The sequence below is a fragment of the Centruroides sculpturatus genome, unplaced genomic scaffold, assembly GCF_000671375.1.
Source record: "Centruroides sculpturatus isolate CEXI.00-Female unplaced genomic scaffold, Cexi_2.0 scaffold138, whole genome shotgun sequence".
NCBI lineage: Eukaryota > Metazoa > Arthropoda > Arachnida > Scorpiones > Buthidae > Centruroides > Centruroides sculpturatus.
In genome coordinates this window covers 729,802-748,054 of record NW_019384434.1, presented here as the reverse complement: position 1 = coordinate 748,054, position 18,253 = coordinate 729,802, and the positions used below count along the sequence as shown (strand labels likewise).

General features: G+C 29.9%; 1 protein-coding gene across 2 annotated transcripts in view; it reads left to right on the top strand.

The window, feature by feature from the left end:
• Window positions 1–18,253, top strand: part of LOC111619853 (interaptin-like) — a 52,763-nt gene that overhangs the window by 10,002 nt on the left and 24,508 nt on the right. For both annotated transcript variants that reach the window (XM_023361677.1, XM_023361678.1), the window contains exons 2-3: window positions 14,225–14,307; window positions 14,387–14,451. In XM_023361677.1, coding sequence (XP_023217445.1) covers window positions 14,225–14,307; window positions 14,387–14,451 — 148 coding nt within the window. The remainder of the gene's footprint in view (window positions 1–14,224; window positions 14,308–14,386; window positions 14,452–18,253) is intronic.

Genomic DNA, 18,253 nt, shown 5'->3' with positions numbered 1-18,253 from the left:
TCCAACTTCTTAAGTCGAATTTTCTCACTGTCCCCAGATACTGATTTATACTACTTTCAACTTTCCTGACTCGAATTTTAATATTTCCAAAGCGATCCTAATTATCGGATTTCCATGAAATTTTCGGACGTTTGTATCTAATCGCCAACATCAATTTTTAGACAATGTTCCAGTCCTAATCAAAAGGTCCTCGCTTTATCTCAGCAAAATGTACCTGCAAAACTTCGATTCCATTAGTTAAATTGAACATTTTGCTTAAAGGTGTTACAGGGGCTGTTTAAAACAAAAAAAAAAAAAAACTATCAAAGATTTTTATATAATACAAGAGAGGTACAAATCTATTCAGAATCGGCATTTTTTACTATATTGTTCTCTAACTTGAATCGTCTGTAACTCTTAGTTTTTTCTTCCCCTTTGAGCTTGGAGTTAGATAAGTTTTACTGTATCTACTTTTTCATTTATGATCATTAAAAAACATAGCGAATTGTCCCAACACGTTTTTTTTTCATAGAAAAGTTTGCTGGTGACTGTATTATCTATCAATCGGGTAATTCTCCACACCTCTTGGGTAATACCGTTATAGTCTTCAGTACAGAATTACCGAAACGTCCTAGTAGTTTTTAGAAAAGTAATGCAAATTTTTCAATCGTTATTTTGGTTCTATTTAAAATATTCAACTGTTGCTTGTTGCGATTATTATTGTTATTTGAAATGACTTCTGACAAGGAAGAAATATTGCTCACAGTCACGTTAAAGTTTCCAGTTTGCTGGTATTTCATCTGCACATCTGCAGTGTAACCTTTTGTAGGTGACATCTGGGAAAATTTTTTAACGTTTACATACAATAGAAAACACAATGAACACAGATGGAGTAGTCTCGATTGTTGTGCGCCATTATCTTAGCATAATATCGCAAAGAGATTTTAAATTTGAAAACAGAACATGTGATGTCTGTTACGTAAGTATGCCAACTTATTAATCAACGTTATTTCGTAAGAAGTAAAAATAATAATAATAAAAGAAATTTAAATCCATCTAAATCGATTTTCGTATAAGCAAAATGTTCTGATCAATGCACAAAAATGAACACACTGACAGCACATGGAAGAGCAACCTAATGGCTTCAACTGTATGTACAGTACAGTACATGTTTGTAATTGTAGCAGCTACCTACTGGGAATGTTACCAGATGTACAGCAAACTAGTTAATGAGGAAGGAGCCATGCCATACTCTTTCTTAGATTGACACATACTGTAAACCTTGAAATTCCTTATTTATTTGTTGTGTTCTTTTTACTTTATATTTAATGTATGGATTAAGACAGTGATTCTCAAGTTTTTGAGCTGGTGGCAGGTGTACAATTTTTGACGGCACACTAATAAATCATTGGTGAATCAAAGCTGTCTTATATGTTTAAACGAAACTAGACATTGACATCTGCATTTTAATAAAATTAATTTTTGTAATTTTGTGGCACAACAATTGATGGCCATTGGAATAGGACGGCCCACCAGTGGCCTGGCCAAGCAGTTCCGTTCCCTGAATACTGGGAGTTCGGTTTTGGGTTCGCGCCTCGCTAGGACGGGCTGGCCATGTGGAGTTTTCCGGGTTTTTCCATGTCTGTAACGCCCGAATAGGGACCAAGTTATCCTTAAAAAGACCTCCCAGAAGGCATCTCCCCTAGGCAGATCGCCAAAGTGTTGCGTTGCTGTAGCTTAACAAAACAAAACATTAGGATAGGATTTAATTCTGTCAGTTTTTAGAATTTATCATAACTTCCTATGGTTATATCAAAGACAATTTTACATTGCTTTTTCAATATATAACGACCCTTTAATCCAAAAAACTTGTTTGGTAGATTGTCTCTCAGCATTTCTGGTTAGAAAATTGGTGTAAAAGCATTCAATAAGTGATGTAAATATTAATGTAATATGGTTGCTGTTTATTCAATTTCTATATATAACGTCCCTTTAATCCAAAAAACTTGTTTGGTAAACGGTCTCACAGCATTTCTGGTTAGAAAATTACGACTTTATTTCACAAATTGAACTCATATTATACATCAGATTATACAAATGCATTTCGGGTTGGTGTAAGTTTACAACCCCTCTTCAGTGCTGTTTGAAAAACATTATAATTAGGGACACATTTATTCAAATATCGCGAAAAGATTTTTTACACAATAAGCAATTATGTATCATATAAGGACACAAATTAAAAATTCTATTTCTACATTTGTATCTCCCATAGATATATATATAACAATTCACGATTAAACTTTACGTACGTGCACCGTCATGGTCGCACAGTGGGGACCCACATTCTAACCTAACCTATTCTAATAAATTACCAATAATTTGGTAATTTATTAGAATAGTTTCTTGAAATAGATCGGTACATACTCACAATGTAGCTAGAAGTATTTACAGAATTTCTGAGGACAAAGAATTTGTATTCTTGCAGATGATTTTTTCAGCAAGATGCAGTCTGATGTTACGAGTATTAAACGTATTCCGAAATGTAGAACACGTTAACCACTTCATGTTCGTGTTTATCACTATATTTGTCATTCCATTCCAGCCAGTTTCCCCGTAGAAAGTTTTCCGAGAAGCACCCTTGGCAGATTGCCCATGTGTTGCATTGTCTTATCCCATCACCCAGTTCCATTCCAGCAAATAATTTTCAAAATTGGAAGTTTATATTATATACAAATATTTAATTTACGCATACTCTCGGCAAGAATTACTTGTTTTACGTAATAAAATAGTGTATATAATTAGGAAGGTTTCCTTTGTCTAGAGCTCTGACTATCGATTTTCACTTTAGCGCGATAACTGCTGTATTCGAATTTCGTAACTGCTGTAAACCCACTTATTTTGTTTGCCCCCTGTGAAAGCATTACAGATTGGACGTCTTTTTTCATAACCTTTTTATTACATGAAATATCACTCGTTTTCGTTCTTAAAGAAAAACTTTTCAACAATATTTAAGATGTCATTTGGAACGTAAGTAGAAAAATACAACTGATTTTATTTACAGTTTATTACTCTAACTTTACGTGTCGTTATATATTTTATGTTGAATAATTTAATTGAAATGGATGCGGTTTGTTTAAAAAAATGAAAGGAAAACATTAATTATTTCTTATGATAGCGTGGTGTTGAAACCATTTGGGGAATGACAGGATGTTGTGAAGAAGTGTTAATAGCAACACTACGATATCATTTTTATATTATTATTATTGTGTTGGGTTCAGTGGGTAATACTCGGTTAAACCGGTGGCTGTGTACNTTCTCGATTTTCAAAAATTTAATTTAAAATTTTTGAAAATTTAACGAAAATTTCGAATAAAAATTCGGACATTTTTGCACTGAAATTTTGTTTTTGTCTCCTATTTTGTACTTTATAAAGCCTAAATATACAAAACAGTGGATTAAAAAAGTAACATGTCATTAACTAGATTAGAAATGATACTACACTGTGTTGTTTGCAAATTTTTAAACATATTCAGCAACTGTTTTTGCGATTTTTGAGAGTATACAGTACTGTATATGAGTTGTTGATATCCAAATGCTGCAAATTAGCATATAAGGATTTTTTAAATAACAGTAATAATTTTTTGATTGATTCGTGTTTTTGTTGGAACAAGGACTGCGCCTAATATATTTTTTACAATAACACTAAGTTACTTCAAATTTTTGAAATTTATCATTTTTTTATCCACACAGAATAATTACGGAAAGTTTCGTGTGTTTCGACGTTAGAGGCAAATGAAAATAAGCGTTTATTTTTAATTTTTTATACACAATAAAAGTATATGTTTATGAAATATTTTAAATATTTATATAAATTATATATATACTGCATATAAATTTTCTATAGCATTGTTTTTAATATTCATAATAATAAAATGTATTCAAAAATATTTAATATAGTATTTAAAAATGTCTTTCAATATTTAGCTAAATAATGGCAAATAAAATTATTATTTTTTTTTTGGTCCTTTATGGAAACTTAAAAGCATTAATTTGTAGCATTAAGAATCATGAATTACTTGAGTAACAAGATTTGAACTTGTATGATGGTAAATAACATTTGTTTGTTTCTTCATTTTCGTAATTATCAAAATCACGATCGAAACTCAACTAACCTAGTAGTAGTACTTCATCATATTTATTTATTGAAGATTTTGAAAATAGATACAAGAGTTTTTGGTAAATGAAGCTTCTTTAATTTTTTTTATACTCGAAATGACTAAAACTGAAATAATTTGTCAAATTTCCACTATATTGCGTATAGACTTCTTTATTTCTTTAACTTACCAGAATTAAGTTTCGTTGTAGTTAGAAACCTGATCATGTATCCAGGAAATATAAACGATATTTTTCAGATAAGATGTTTTTGTTTATCGTCACTTCTTGTAATGTTCCATTTTATTTTCTGCTCGTTTTGTTATACGAAGTATATAGTAAACATTCAAAGAATACATGCGAAATGTTGACAAATCGAAACAAAATGACAAATGAGTGGTAAGGCAAATTTATAATTTTCTAATGTACTGTATATTTGATGTTTCGCTCAAATTAAGATAATTTTATTAATCATATTCCCGTAATATAAGTGGAAATTTTTTTTCCGTTTGTATGAAACACTATATTAGTATTTAATAAATTGTAATCCTATATGAAAAAATGATATCTTTTTAATTGTGTTATATCCTAATGATCTTTCTTCTTTAGCTAGAATAAGCTAAAGAAATTCAACATAATCTCGGCGTTTCTTTCGTATTGATTATATAGCTGAAAAGCTTTTAAGACGACCATTCACATATGGTTTCAGATATTGATAAAATTTTAAGATAATTTTTTTTTATCAGTTCAAAAGCATACACGTGTATTACATTTCCTATTACAGTATTACGTTGGCTTTACACGAAATGCTTGAGTAGAAGTGGGCTTCTTACAGAAAAACAAAATGGTATATTCAAAAGATGACGTGGAGTTATCAGAAAAATCCACTCTCCCAAAATCAAATATTTTAAGCACTTCTTGATGTCTCGTTGAATACCACTCCTCCGAACGGTCGGCGCCTTCCGCGTATTTTTAAAAATGTTTATTATTTCGTTTGCTTCTCGTGTCACAATTTTTACTTATCCTGCTGTTATCGAATTTAATATAAAGTATGGTAATCCATATAATTTTGAACTCCCTTTTTTGCATTTTTGGACATTGAAACTCAAGGATCTCAAAACGTGTGTAAAAAATATTCCGTACAAAATTCTGTCTGTGTCTATTTTGCACTATATCTTAGGATTAGATGAGCTAAAAATTTTGAAACTTGACAGGATTATTTTTATATATTTGGCATTAAAGCTTTTAAATTTTGATGTTTAAAGGTCAAAGGGTGGATAGGTAGAGGAGAGTCGTGTCACATTTCCAATGGGGTTGGACTTAATAAAAATTTTATTTGTTGTTGACGTTTACAATATTTTTAAAAACTCATCTCTATTCTTTTCCGTGGCTTTTGCCGATAGTTACAATCTATGATTTGATAATGGAGTAATGTCTACGTCTAGGATCGGGCCATAGTTTAGGTTTTTTCTTTTTTTAATCATGCCCGTCATGGATTCTGGCAGACTATAATGGGAGCGGCCGGATGATGATGATCGAGGCGCGATGTATCTAGGACAGACCATCGGTTTAAAATGTTTCCAATTCGGCACGATTTTGGGTTCTCCAAGTTGGACGGATGAAACTTGCGTATCGTAGAAAAAGTCTTAGTATCTTTATTTCCCAGTTGTTACTTATACGGCAATACACAACAATGCACATGTGTCGTGTTAAAATGTTCAATGGTATACTGCTTTACCAAAAAAACTGTGTTTAATAATGGAACAAATACAGTAAGAACAGCACAAGCCTTATGTAATACAGAACATGGTGGAGCGCAGGAAAATAAAACGCCCCCTGGCAATTGAGAGGAACACTGCAAAGTTTACATTTCTTGACATGACATACTTCGTACTGGCTATTATTTTTATCTTTAAACAACAATCTGTTGTTGTTTTTTCGAAATAACAGGTTATTGAATAATAAATCACTAGTAAAATTTTTGTCATGAATTTTGAATATAAAATATGCTTTCTATTTTTTTTAAATCACATTTATCTTTGATACAAAATTTTCGCTGCATGTATATTGAATTAATACACTTAAACTCGCTAAACAACGTGTCCTTGAGATGTTTCTGAAAGGTGATATATCCTCACTACAAAACGTTCTCAACCTCTAAACTTGCGACTTACGAAATAGCGGTTTTCTGGAACCTGTAAGACCCTAATTATGCCTGGTATAGATTTGAATATTATTATTCCCTGTGTTTTATCGGGAAAAGATAGATCTCATGGCCCGATGTCTTGATTATAAGCAGACATCAAAGTAATGATTTTCTGACATAAAGAATTCTCTACGGCTGTAACTGAATATGGCAAGAATTATGTTAGTGAAGAATGAAATATCAGTTAAGTTGTGTTTTCTGGAATCGGGTATGTGAAATCATTATAATGTCAACATTTTTTTAATTGTAACTGCATTATTTTTAGAAACATTTCTTTAAACAACGACAAAATTTCATGTCATTGTTATAACTCGGTTTTCAAATTACTCCTTGACAAAAATTGTGCAAGTACTGTATATAGGAAACGTGTCTTACTAGACAACTTCAATAATAATTTAAATTATGTGAAATTGTTAAATTTGCAAGCTTGACAATTGTATATGACAATGTCATATACAATTGTCAAGCTCAAATGCAGCTTGTCAATTGTAAATAACTGAATTATAACTAACTAAAACTATACATATGTACGGTACTTATTGCGATATGAAGTACTGTAGTTTACTTTGTGCAAACCTTCCAGTTCGATGTTATAAATATTAATATTTTGTATGTCCTTACAATCGAAATACAGTAGAGCGTCGATTTTCCGAAAGTCAATCATCCGAAAGAATTCCAGTCGGCAAATTTAAATTTTCGCCAGTGCTGTGGCGCTTCAATCTTTGGCTATGTCTTGAGCTACTCAAATATTTTACGTTTTTGATACTAAATTAACATCTGAAGTATAACTTTTTATTATTTTTATATTTTACAATATATTTATTTTGTTTGTACAAAATAAAAAAATAATTTTTAACGATACAATAGTCTTTGTTAGGCTTAACATCGACGAAAATTCAACGCGAAGCGACAGGCAACAAAGAAAAATTTCGAAATCGGATACGTTAAACTATTTTTTCGTACGTAAATCAGTTATCCGAAATATCAGTTATCCGGACAACCCCAGTCCCCAATTGATTCGGAAAATCGACGCTCTACTGTATTGGAAAAATAATGATGTTGGAAGGCTTACATATATAAAAAAATCTAGCAATGCGTTGCTGTACTTTCTCAGCAACATTTAAAATGGCGCCATCTGTTATCATATTAAAAACTTTTTATATTTTTAACTATTATAAAATGGCAAAAAGCTTAATTTTGAGAGTAAGGGTGGGTTTTATAAAAAATTGTAAATGCTAAGAAGGAGAAAAATCATCATTAAGTCCGACTCTACTGGAGATATGACACACGATCCCCCTTTACTCCCTACTCCGTCGACCTTTAACCACCAAAATTTAATAGCATCAATCTTCTAATACAGAGGAGGGCCTGCAAAATTTTAGAAATTTTTCACAAAAAGCGCAGGAGTTATTAAACTAATTTCACTTAAAACTTTTCAACTTCGTTATAAAATTGAAGACATCGTCATAATGACTTAAAAGTGTGAACTATTTCAATTGCCCCTATAGACATGAAAAACTGTCGTACGTGCTTTTCGACACAAGAATTAAATAATAAAATAAAAATTATTTTAAGATTTTTATAAATTAGTGAACTGAATTCACCAGCTTTAATCACTGTGTTTTTTCCTTGTATTTTCATGTAATTTGAACATGGATAAACAGTACGTAACTTAAATAGTTCGATGAGAATATTGATTAACGTTTATTAACGATTTTAGTAAGCATGTGACAAATTCAAATTTTGATACACTGCTTCATGGTTTTTTTTTTTTTTTTATGGGAGCTCCGCCTGACACCATTAAAGCCATTTTAGTAGGCAATGCGCTCGTATTCAATTTTGTATCTCTTGAGCAGACGTGTTAGGTTCGTTTTTTTTTCAAATCTCACTTATTAGATGAAGGATGGAGATGGACTGCTTAATGCAAAGGTTTGAATTAATTTTACAACGGTTTTGAATAGGATTTAAATAAGTTTTTTACTTTTTATTTGTAATGTTCCAAAGAACAAGAGATTACTTCACCAAACAAAATCTGCATAAACAACAGCCATTAAAACTAACAAATAAAGTAAATAAAAGAAGATAAAAATATAACGCATATTTTCTTAATTTTTTGAAAGAATTAAGTCGGAGTTAAGTAATTCAAATCTTATGTTCTGTTGAAAGTATAATGGAGTAAAATATAAAAAATGAATTTTAATGCTGATTCTTGAGTTCATAATCAGAAAGACACGTAAAGAAAATCTAATGTATTTTTGATAAAATGCTTGGGTTACAATATAAATAGTTTAAAAGTTAATGTTAATATTGATTGAACCATTTGTGTTTAAAATATTCAATAATTCATATTAGATGCATTAAGATATTCAAATGATTTGCATAATCCTAAAACATTGCATCCTAAAATAATAATTTTTTAATGAATTTATATTTGTGTACAGTAAAGTCTAGACACAAATATAAATTTGTGAAGCATTGCCATTTATTTAATCACTATAATCTGAAAGTTGAAATGAGGGGATATAACTGCATGTTATAGTAATATATTTTACTGATTGCATGTTTTATCATTATCAAATACCACACTTGAATCAGGTTGAGATAAAGGGACAATTGGATCATTTGATCTAAGCCTTGATTGGAAGGTTCCTCAAAATTAGTCTTTTATGTTAAGAATATGGTACAAAAGTAATACAAATTCAAGTTTCACTTTACTAATTGATAAAAATTTAATTTTATTGATTTCATTTTATGATTTGTGTAGAATATCTGGACATTAATCTTGCCTTTCTTGATAGTAAATGGTTGAGGTAGTTAAGGTGTCGGCTTACTACTCTGAGGGTCTCTGGATCAAATTTGGGCAATTGAAACAGCACAGGAATTTTTCATGAACAGTACATATAAGATATGTTGAACCCTGTGTCTCACCACCCATCTGCTCCATTGTAGACCTGGCCAAACCCACAGTTTGTATGAAAACAAAGGTGTCATAATGCCCACAGGGCATAGAGCCAAAATTTAAAAAAAAAAATCGTTCCTGTCAGTTTTTATGTTTAGTTCATTTTCTCATAAGTGTTTTCAAAAAAGAAGATATTGAATGCAAATAAAATAAACCAGCAATAAGTTGCATAACTTTCCAGGCAAAAAATATATGTAACCCCATCTATCTCCTCATCTCCTCAACCTTTAACCACCAAAATTTAATAGCATCAGTCCCCCTAATACCCAAACCTTCCTGCAAAATTTTAGAAATTTTCAATAAAAAACACAGGAGGTTTAAGCTTCAAAGTGGGTGAACAAAACTGTGTTCCCTCATATATACTAACATTCATACATACAGGAAAATCTCCCCAACATTTTTGCATTTTTTAACATTTCAATACCCCAAGTCCAAAGATAAAAATCTTGTAGGATCATTTTTTGATCAATTGTCATACATTTTCTCTACTTACATGTTATGTTTAACAGCCAGGAAAATAAAAAGTTTATAGAATTTTATACATATATAAACATTACATTTGATAAACATTTCTGAATCTGAATGTTGCTTTCTGCTAAGAATGCTTATTAATGTGATATGTAAATGCATATAAAAAATTATTTGAAATAGAAAATTTATTTAATAGAAATCTGAATGTAAACATGCATCTTATTTACTTACTATTGTTATAATATAATAAACATCATTTATAATGCAGCTGTTTTTATTTGAAACTATAGTTCTGTGTAATAACAAATACAAATATTTGATATTTAAAGTAATTTTGAGGATAAGACATAAAGTGCTGTTGAAAGGTAATGAAAGCTGATATTAATGCTGATGAATACAAAAACAGTGTATATGTTTCTCTATAATAAAATGAAAAATATAAAAGATCTTACATCAAAGCATTAATGAGATTTGGTTAATTATAAAATCAATATAATAAGTTTTATTTATTAAGCATCTGTAGTTTTTTGAATTACTACAGGAAATATCTCTATTATGATACTTCTAGTCAGTGGAAATTACTTTTGTTCTATTTTATTACTTATTCTATTTATTTATTTATCTACTTATACTAGTACTTTCTAGTAATTTATTAAATGTTGACTAATTACATTATTATTTAATATTTATCATTTACATTGGGTTTCTAGCAGGTTGTATTGAGCCTTTCAGGGTTAATGAAAGCTTAAGAGAGAGGATCAGTAAAACTGCAAATGTTAAGAGTTATGTATAAAGGCTGTTGCACATACATGTAAGAGTATGTAATATTGAAGGGAGCTGATGGAAAAGTTCTTTTTACAAGAGTTGGGAACTTCTTATCTGTAGGGTACTATGTACTACTATTAATTTTTTCAACAAACTGCAGATTGGAACACAATTTGTAGTTTGTCGAAATTACTTGTAATAACATTTCAAGTAAAAAATAACAATGCTGATAGACAGTATTAATATTTTTCTTAAAGTTTTTGGTGTTGCAAGAAGCAATTTCAAGCAAGAAATGCTTCCTTATGTCATGATGTTTAAATATAGTTTAAATAATAAATAAATTAATATGCATCTATTTCCTTAATAAATAAATAGTAAATAAATGTTTTCAACCCATTCCATGGACCATCATCAGGTTAAAGACATTCAAATCAATGGCTTTTTGAATAACACGTTCAAATTTAAGTTATATTAGAACATATGCAGTATATTGAAATCAAATTAAGTAAACAAGCATAACGAAATTAATACAATAAATAAGAAAAAACAAAATAAAATAAAATACAAAATACGGTAATTCCCCACAATACCAAATCTAAAAATTTTTTATAGTAACTCAGGTTTTTTTGAGCCTGGTGGATGTATCATCTTATGAGTTCTTTCTGATTATATATTTCCATGCTGATGGTAAAATGATTGCATCCTTATAGTTTAAACATTTTTCCATTAAGCCAGATCTATAGATCTCACACTTTTCTGTTGTGGATGCAAGCGTTGGCGAGTGCACATTTGCAATGATTCTGGTCTCTTCCCATTTAACTATGGATCCATCAGTCTGCACTATTTTTGATATCAGCTTTATGCTACATCGTACTTATGCTCTTTCACCCTTATGTTAAGGTTTCTATTTATGACTCCTATATATTCCCAATTGGTCATTCTTGTACAGTATTGTGTACACTCCTGGTTGTTCTTTCTCATTAATTTTTTCTTTGTCATTTCTGAGCAACGTATATAAGGTGGGAGCTTTTTTGTATACAATATTAGTGTTTTTGTAGTTTGCGATTTCTTTCATAATCAGGGATAGACGTTTATTTTATGTGAACAAAGAATATATAGGAGTCACAAATAGAAACCTTAACATAAGGGTGAAAGAGCATAAGTACGACGTAGAAAAAAGCTGATATCAAAAATAGCGCAGACTGATGGATCCACAGTTAAATGGGAAGAGGCTAGTATCATTGCAAATGTGCACTTGCCAACGCTTGCATTCATAACAGAAAAGTATGAGATCTACAGATCTAGCTTAATGGAAAAATGTTTAAACTATAAGGATGCAATCATTTTACCGTCAGCATGGAAATATATAATCAGAAAGAACTCATAAGATGATACATCAACCAGGCTCAAAAGAACCTGAGTTACTGTAAAAAATTTTTACATATGGTACAGTGGGAAATTACCGTATTTTGTATTTTATTTTATTTTGTTTTTTCTTATTTATTGTATTAATTTTGTTATGTTTGTTTACTTAATTTGATTTCAATATACTGCATATGTTCTAATATAACTTAAATTTGAACATGTTATTCGAAAAACTATTGATTCGAACATCTTTAACCTGATGATGGCCCATGGAATGGGTTGAAAATGTTTGTTTAGCTGAATAAATGAGCTTTCTCAGTATTAAGGTGTGTTGACTTTGTAAAGTTAAAGAATCTCAGTGTGAATACGAGAGTTTAAATAATAATCTATAAATTTTCAAACTTAGTATTAAGAAATTTAAACAATTTATATATTTTACTTTAAACTGTGTTGCTCCATGTTAAATGGTAATGTTTATAAAGAAATTAAATTATGCTTGTTTGGTTGCAATTTGAAAAAATTGTAGATCTGTAAATTGTTACTGTTGTCATATCCTTCCGACTGTCTGTCCTTCCTTAATCTCGAGAATGGAGTTAGATACATGGAAATCAAGATCAGATATAGAAAGCTTAGGGACAGGTGGTCCCAATTAACTATATATGAACTTCTGATACAAACTGAAAGTCATATTATTTCAATTCAAAACTTTTCCCCTGAAAGCAATTAGATAATGACCAGCACTATGCCATTGCTAATGGAAAAGTATGATGTACAGGGGCGAGCCATTACTGATTTGTGTGGCAAGCATATATTTTAAATAAATTAAAAATATGATAAAAAATTGCAGCCTGGCATTATGGTGTCACAATAAATAATTGCTTGTTTAAACATTAATAATTTTAACAGATTTTTGTGTTTTTATCCCAAGTTCATTAATATTACCAATTTTATAAAAATGAAAAGTTGAATACTGTGTCTTCATAAAAGATTAATAATAATAATTTGACCAATTCAGTAAATAAATTTGCTAGAATTTTTCTAAACTTTGTTTTTGGAACATCCAATGCTCCAAAAATGTTGAAATTTATTAAATAATATTTTCATTTTTATACAGCATTACTACATATATATTTGCATATAAGAGACTAAAATTCTTTGACTGACAATGGGTTTATGCTCCAATCTATTTTAAATTGAAATTATAAGTCAAATATAATAATATAAATAAATAACTACTGTCACTGAATAAGTAAATAAACAAATAATTTAAACAAGAATACAAGTTTATTCTATCAGTAATTGTACAGTATGAAATAAATTTTACATTACAATGACTTGATATATACACAGTGCGTGTGATACATTTTACAGATATTCACCATTGATGTACTGTACAGTAGTGTGTCGTTTATCCGAAACGTCAGTTATCCCAAAGAATTCCAGTCAGCAAATTTAAATTTTCGCTAGTGTTGTGGTGCTGCAATCTTTGGCTATGTCTTGGGCTACTCCAATATTTTTTTTGTTGATGTGTGTGTTTTAGCTGGCAGCACTGGCACTTTTGTGTGTGGTTTTTCTGAGGACTGTGTGTCATGCTGAATTGAATGTTTTTGATACTAGATTAACTTCTAAAGTATAATTTTTTTGTTTTTATATTTTTCAATATATTTATTTTGTTTGTAAAAAGTAAAGAAATAATTTTTAACGATACAATAGCCACGATTATTACTCATATTTTAAAAAGTTTACGTTAGGCTTAACATCAACGAAAATTCGACGCAAAGCAACACACAATGGAGAAAATTTTCAACGCGAGATTGGTTAATATATTTTTTCGTACATAATCAGTTATCCGAACAACCTCAGTCCCCAATTGATTCTGATAAACGACGCTCTACTGCAGTTGTCTGAAAGCATACCAGATTAATCTTTAATCCAATATGCTTTCAACTTCTGGTATTAAATAATATAATGTAATTCACAAACTTTAAGAAATAATTATAAACCCAGCACTAGGCTAGGTGGGTGTTGCCATTGCCTGGCATCAGCAGAAAGTATCATAGCATATTGCTAGTTCAAGAACAGATCAAAGTTTGACTACTAAATTACAGTTATCACGCCATTGTCAAGTCAGAATATAATGTCATCAAGTAGTCATAAAGCAAGGAGAATCTGTGTATGAATGTTTATGTGAATTCATTACATTTTTATTTTAGATATTATTTTTATTAATTAATACATCAATAAATTAAACATTGCTGCTAACTACTCTTAAAGCTAATATTTTTTGAGTATTTCTGCATTTACTTAATAAGAGTTTTTTCTCCCAGTGGAAACGATTTGGAAAAAGCAGAAAATTCAGATTCTGATCTTGACGATCTTCCTCCAGCTTTTGACACACCATCCAAAAAAAGTAAGATGTAGATTTACTAAGTAAGTACTCATATATAATTTGAAATATCATCAAAACTAATTAATACTTTTCTTTGCAGAATTTGGATTTACAGATGATGATGTAGTTTGGGTGGAATGGAAAAATTTGCATTGGCCTGCATTAGTAAGTTTGGAATGCATATTGATAATATTTGATATTTACTAAATTTAAAATATGTAAATAAATATTTCACTGTTTATGAAATAAGAGCAATAAATTTATTTTAATTACATTAAGTATGTTCTTATCATATTATATTTTTACATCATGTACTTACAAGGACACTTGCATCTCCAATTCGAACAAAAATTGATGAGCATGTAGCCCTAAACACAAGCATCTCCTTGTCCAAATAATAGGACCCATTTCTCAGGCATTTCAGAACAACAAGCCTTTGAAAATTGATTGTTTAGCTTATGTCCTTGGAAGTTTCATTTCCTCTTTATAATTGTGATAGCCAAGTGGAGATAGTGGAGCTACGTGATGCAGCTTCAAATCTACAGAATTTCAGCATTTTTTTATTTGTATAATAAAATTATTTTATTATTTTACTGTATTAGCATTATTATTAGTATTATCATTCTTCACATTTAAAGCTTATAAAACAAGAGATTAAAAAATTATGACATCATAGCATGCATTTTCACTTGTTTGGTGAAAATGCAGTCATTAAATCACTAAACGATCGCCTAAATATTGGGCTATAATATGGCTAATTAAATGATTTGTGTAAAGTAATTTGACACTAGAGGTAGACGTTACGCTCCATCTCTTAAGTAAATTAATAATTATAATTTATTTATATATATATATATATAGATATATAATTTCTAATATTAATTGNAAATAAAAACAAATATGAATTTATATATATATATAAATGGACATGTATGTCCCTATATTTCACTTTTCCACCAAAACTACACATCGCATGTGAATGTTGTTTGTATGTGGTAGTAGCCCCAAGTCTCCATTCGTGCACTATGGTGGTTGCGTCTCGATAGCTATAAGGGTGCGGGAGATATGGGGCTGAAAGTATGGTTGAAAGTGGTTTTCTATTTCAAATGTTATGTTCGAATTTGTTCGAATTTAATTTGAACAATATTCGAATTAAATTCGAACATAAAATTCGAATATTGGTTCGATTGTAAACGTTCCAGAAACGTTGAAAATAATTCGTTTGACTGGACGTAAAAATTCTCTAATTAGTCTGGAAACGGGGGACCTAATTCTTGCATTTTGTGAAAACAGGTAAGATTGGCTATAATGTAATTATCTTAATCTTCACTATCGTTACTTTTTGCCCAGCAAAGCGGGTCCTTGCAGCTAGATTGTAGATTACTTAGAAAAACAGTCTTTTATATATAGAAAAAAATATATTACATACGAATAAAAACCCAGCGAAGCGGGTCCTTGCAGCTAGTTTAATTATAATTATTAATTTACTTAAAAGATGGTGCCTAACACCTACCTCTAGTGTCAAATTACTTTGTACCAATCACTTGGTGATTTAATGTATACTACTCGGGCTTTACAATGTTATTATTTATAGAAAATGCAGTCTTTGTAGATTTAACTTTTATGTCCTTAAAATTTTTATTATTTTATATTTACCACCTTTTTGCCTACCACATTTTATTTCTTCATAATACTACCATATCTGAAAATAAATATTTTCAGATGTGGTGGTATTATTATGTATTTGAAGTGTAAGAAACCAGAGTGCATGAGAAAATTGTCCATAACATCACAAATTATATGATGTGACTATGCTACTCTATTTTCATTTTAGATTTGTGTTATTTGTCCATCCACAGTAATGTCTGAAGCTTATTTGCTTCATTGACATAGTATATAAGCATGAGCAAAAATATCTGAAAATAAGTGCGAAAAAATAAAAATTGTATTTAATGACATAGAAGAGTTAAATCTACATAGACTGCATTTTTGCCAAACAGGAAATGTTATGATTTTTTAATATCTTGTTTTATAAGCTTTAAATCTGAGGAATGATAATAGTAATAATAATGCTAATGATATGATAAAATAATAAAATAATTTTGTTGCACAAATAAAACAAGGCTGAAATTTTGTAGATTTGAACCTGCATCATGTAGCTCCACTGCCTCCACTTGGCTATCACAGTTACAAAGAGGAAGTAAAACTTCCAAGGACATAAGTTAAACAGTCAATTTTCAGAGGCCTGTTTTTCTGAAATGCTTGCAAAATGGGTCTGATCATTTGGACAAGGAGCTGCTTGTGTTTAGGGATACGTATTCACCAAGTTTTATTCGAATCGGAGACACAAACATCTGGCCATCTCCTTGTTAGCATATCATGATGATTACAAGATGCTTTTTTAATGTAATAACAATTTACTCACAAAGTGAAGACATTACTGAAATTAACAAGGTATTAACAAGATATGGAAAAGCTGTGCAGCTTCTAATATTTTAATTAAGTATATATTAATGTGGAACTGAGAAATAGGAACTTTAACAAAAATATTATTAATAGTTAAATTTTAAGAAATTCATCAGTGTTCTCCTCCTCCTGAGTATTAGCATGTTAAAGAATAAAATTTATTATGTTTTAAAAATGTATGCTCAACTATTTCTCAAACTTCATTTATCTCAAATTAAATAATTATTATTTCAATACCAATTGGTGGAGATGTATGAGGTTTATCAAACTGTAATGAGCCAAGGAAATCAAGATTTCATCAAAAGAAGGATATATATCCAGCAATTGGTTATTGAGATAATTATTTTATTTAATTGAGGCAAGCATACAACTATATTCATTTATTTTATCTAATCTGTTTGAATTTTCTCTCTGTTTATAATAATATACAGTCCTATAAGATTATAGATACGTTCCATTCTTTAGGAATCTGATTTCTTAAGAGTCCTTCCAATCCATAGCCCGACACGTGTGAAGTTTACGGACTACGGCTGATTGAAAGGGTTTCTTCCATAAAATTAATTGATTCTAGACTAATTTGACTCAACGTTTCCAAAATACGTATATATTTTTTGGAAATAATCCGTATAAACTACGCTATAAACAAAAAATTGTAGGATTACTTACCGAGTGTGCACCATTCGACATCGCCATTGCTAAAGCTTGTTTTCGTCGCAAAGCAGCACACCAAACCACGGCCGATTTCTGATAACTTATTTTTCTGCAAAAACTTCGTTGAACTTCGGAGACATCATTAATATAAATAATTTTTATCGGCGTTGAATAAGAAATGTTTCTTTCACAAGAAATGTATAAAATTACAGTACTGTATTAGACTTACGGTACCTATTTACATACTGTACAGACGATAGTTAGCGTAAAATCTCCGTAGCGTGGTGCCACGCGGCAGAAAAAATATATATAATTATAATAAAGTTACAATAAATTAAGTTAATATATAATTATATATACAGTACCTGATTTATATATAATTAATATATATATATACACAGTACCTAATTTATATATAATACTGTACAGACGATAGTAATCTCTCCAGTGGGAAAGTAGTTTGGCTGCCCGATGACGTTTTACGTAATTATAGGAGTTTTTTATCGGTTTTTACGGATACCGTCGCAATTTTTTCGCAGTTTTATAGGAATCGTAATTATAGGGGGGTCTACTGTATTGTTAAAAGATATACTTTTAATTAATTTATTTGCACAATATCAGTAGTAAAATAAACATTTTATATATAGATTATTTTACTACTAATGTTGAAGATAAAATTGAATAGTGAAATGTTATTGCTGAAATATGCATGTTGAATTCAAAATAATTAAAAATATATATACTTTTCAGCTCTCTAATGATGTGAAGGAAAGGAGGAAATTAAAATGAAAATGTTTGTTGATTGCTATTAAAAATTTTCAATTTTATCCACCATATTTCCATTAAAGGA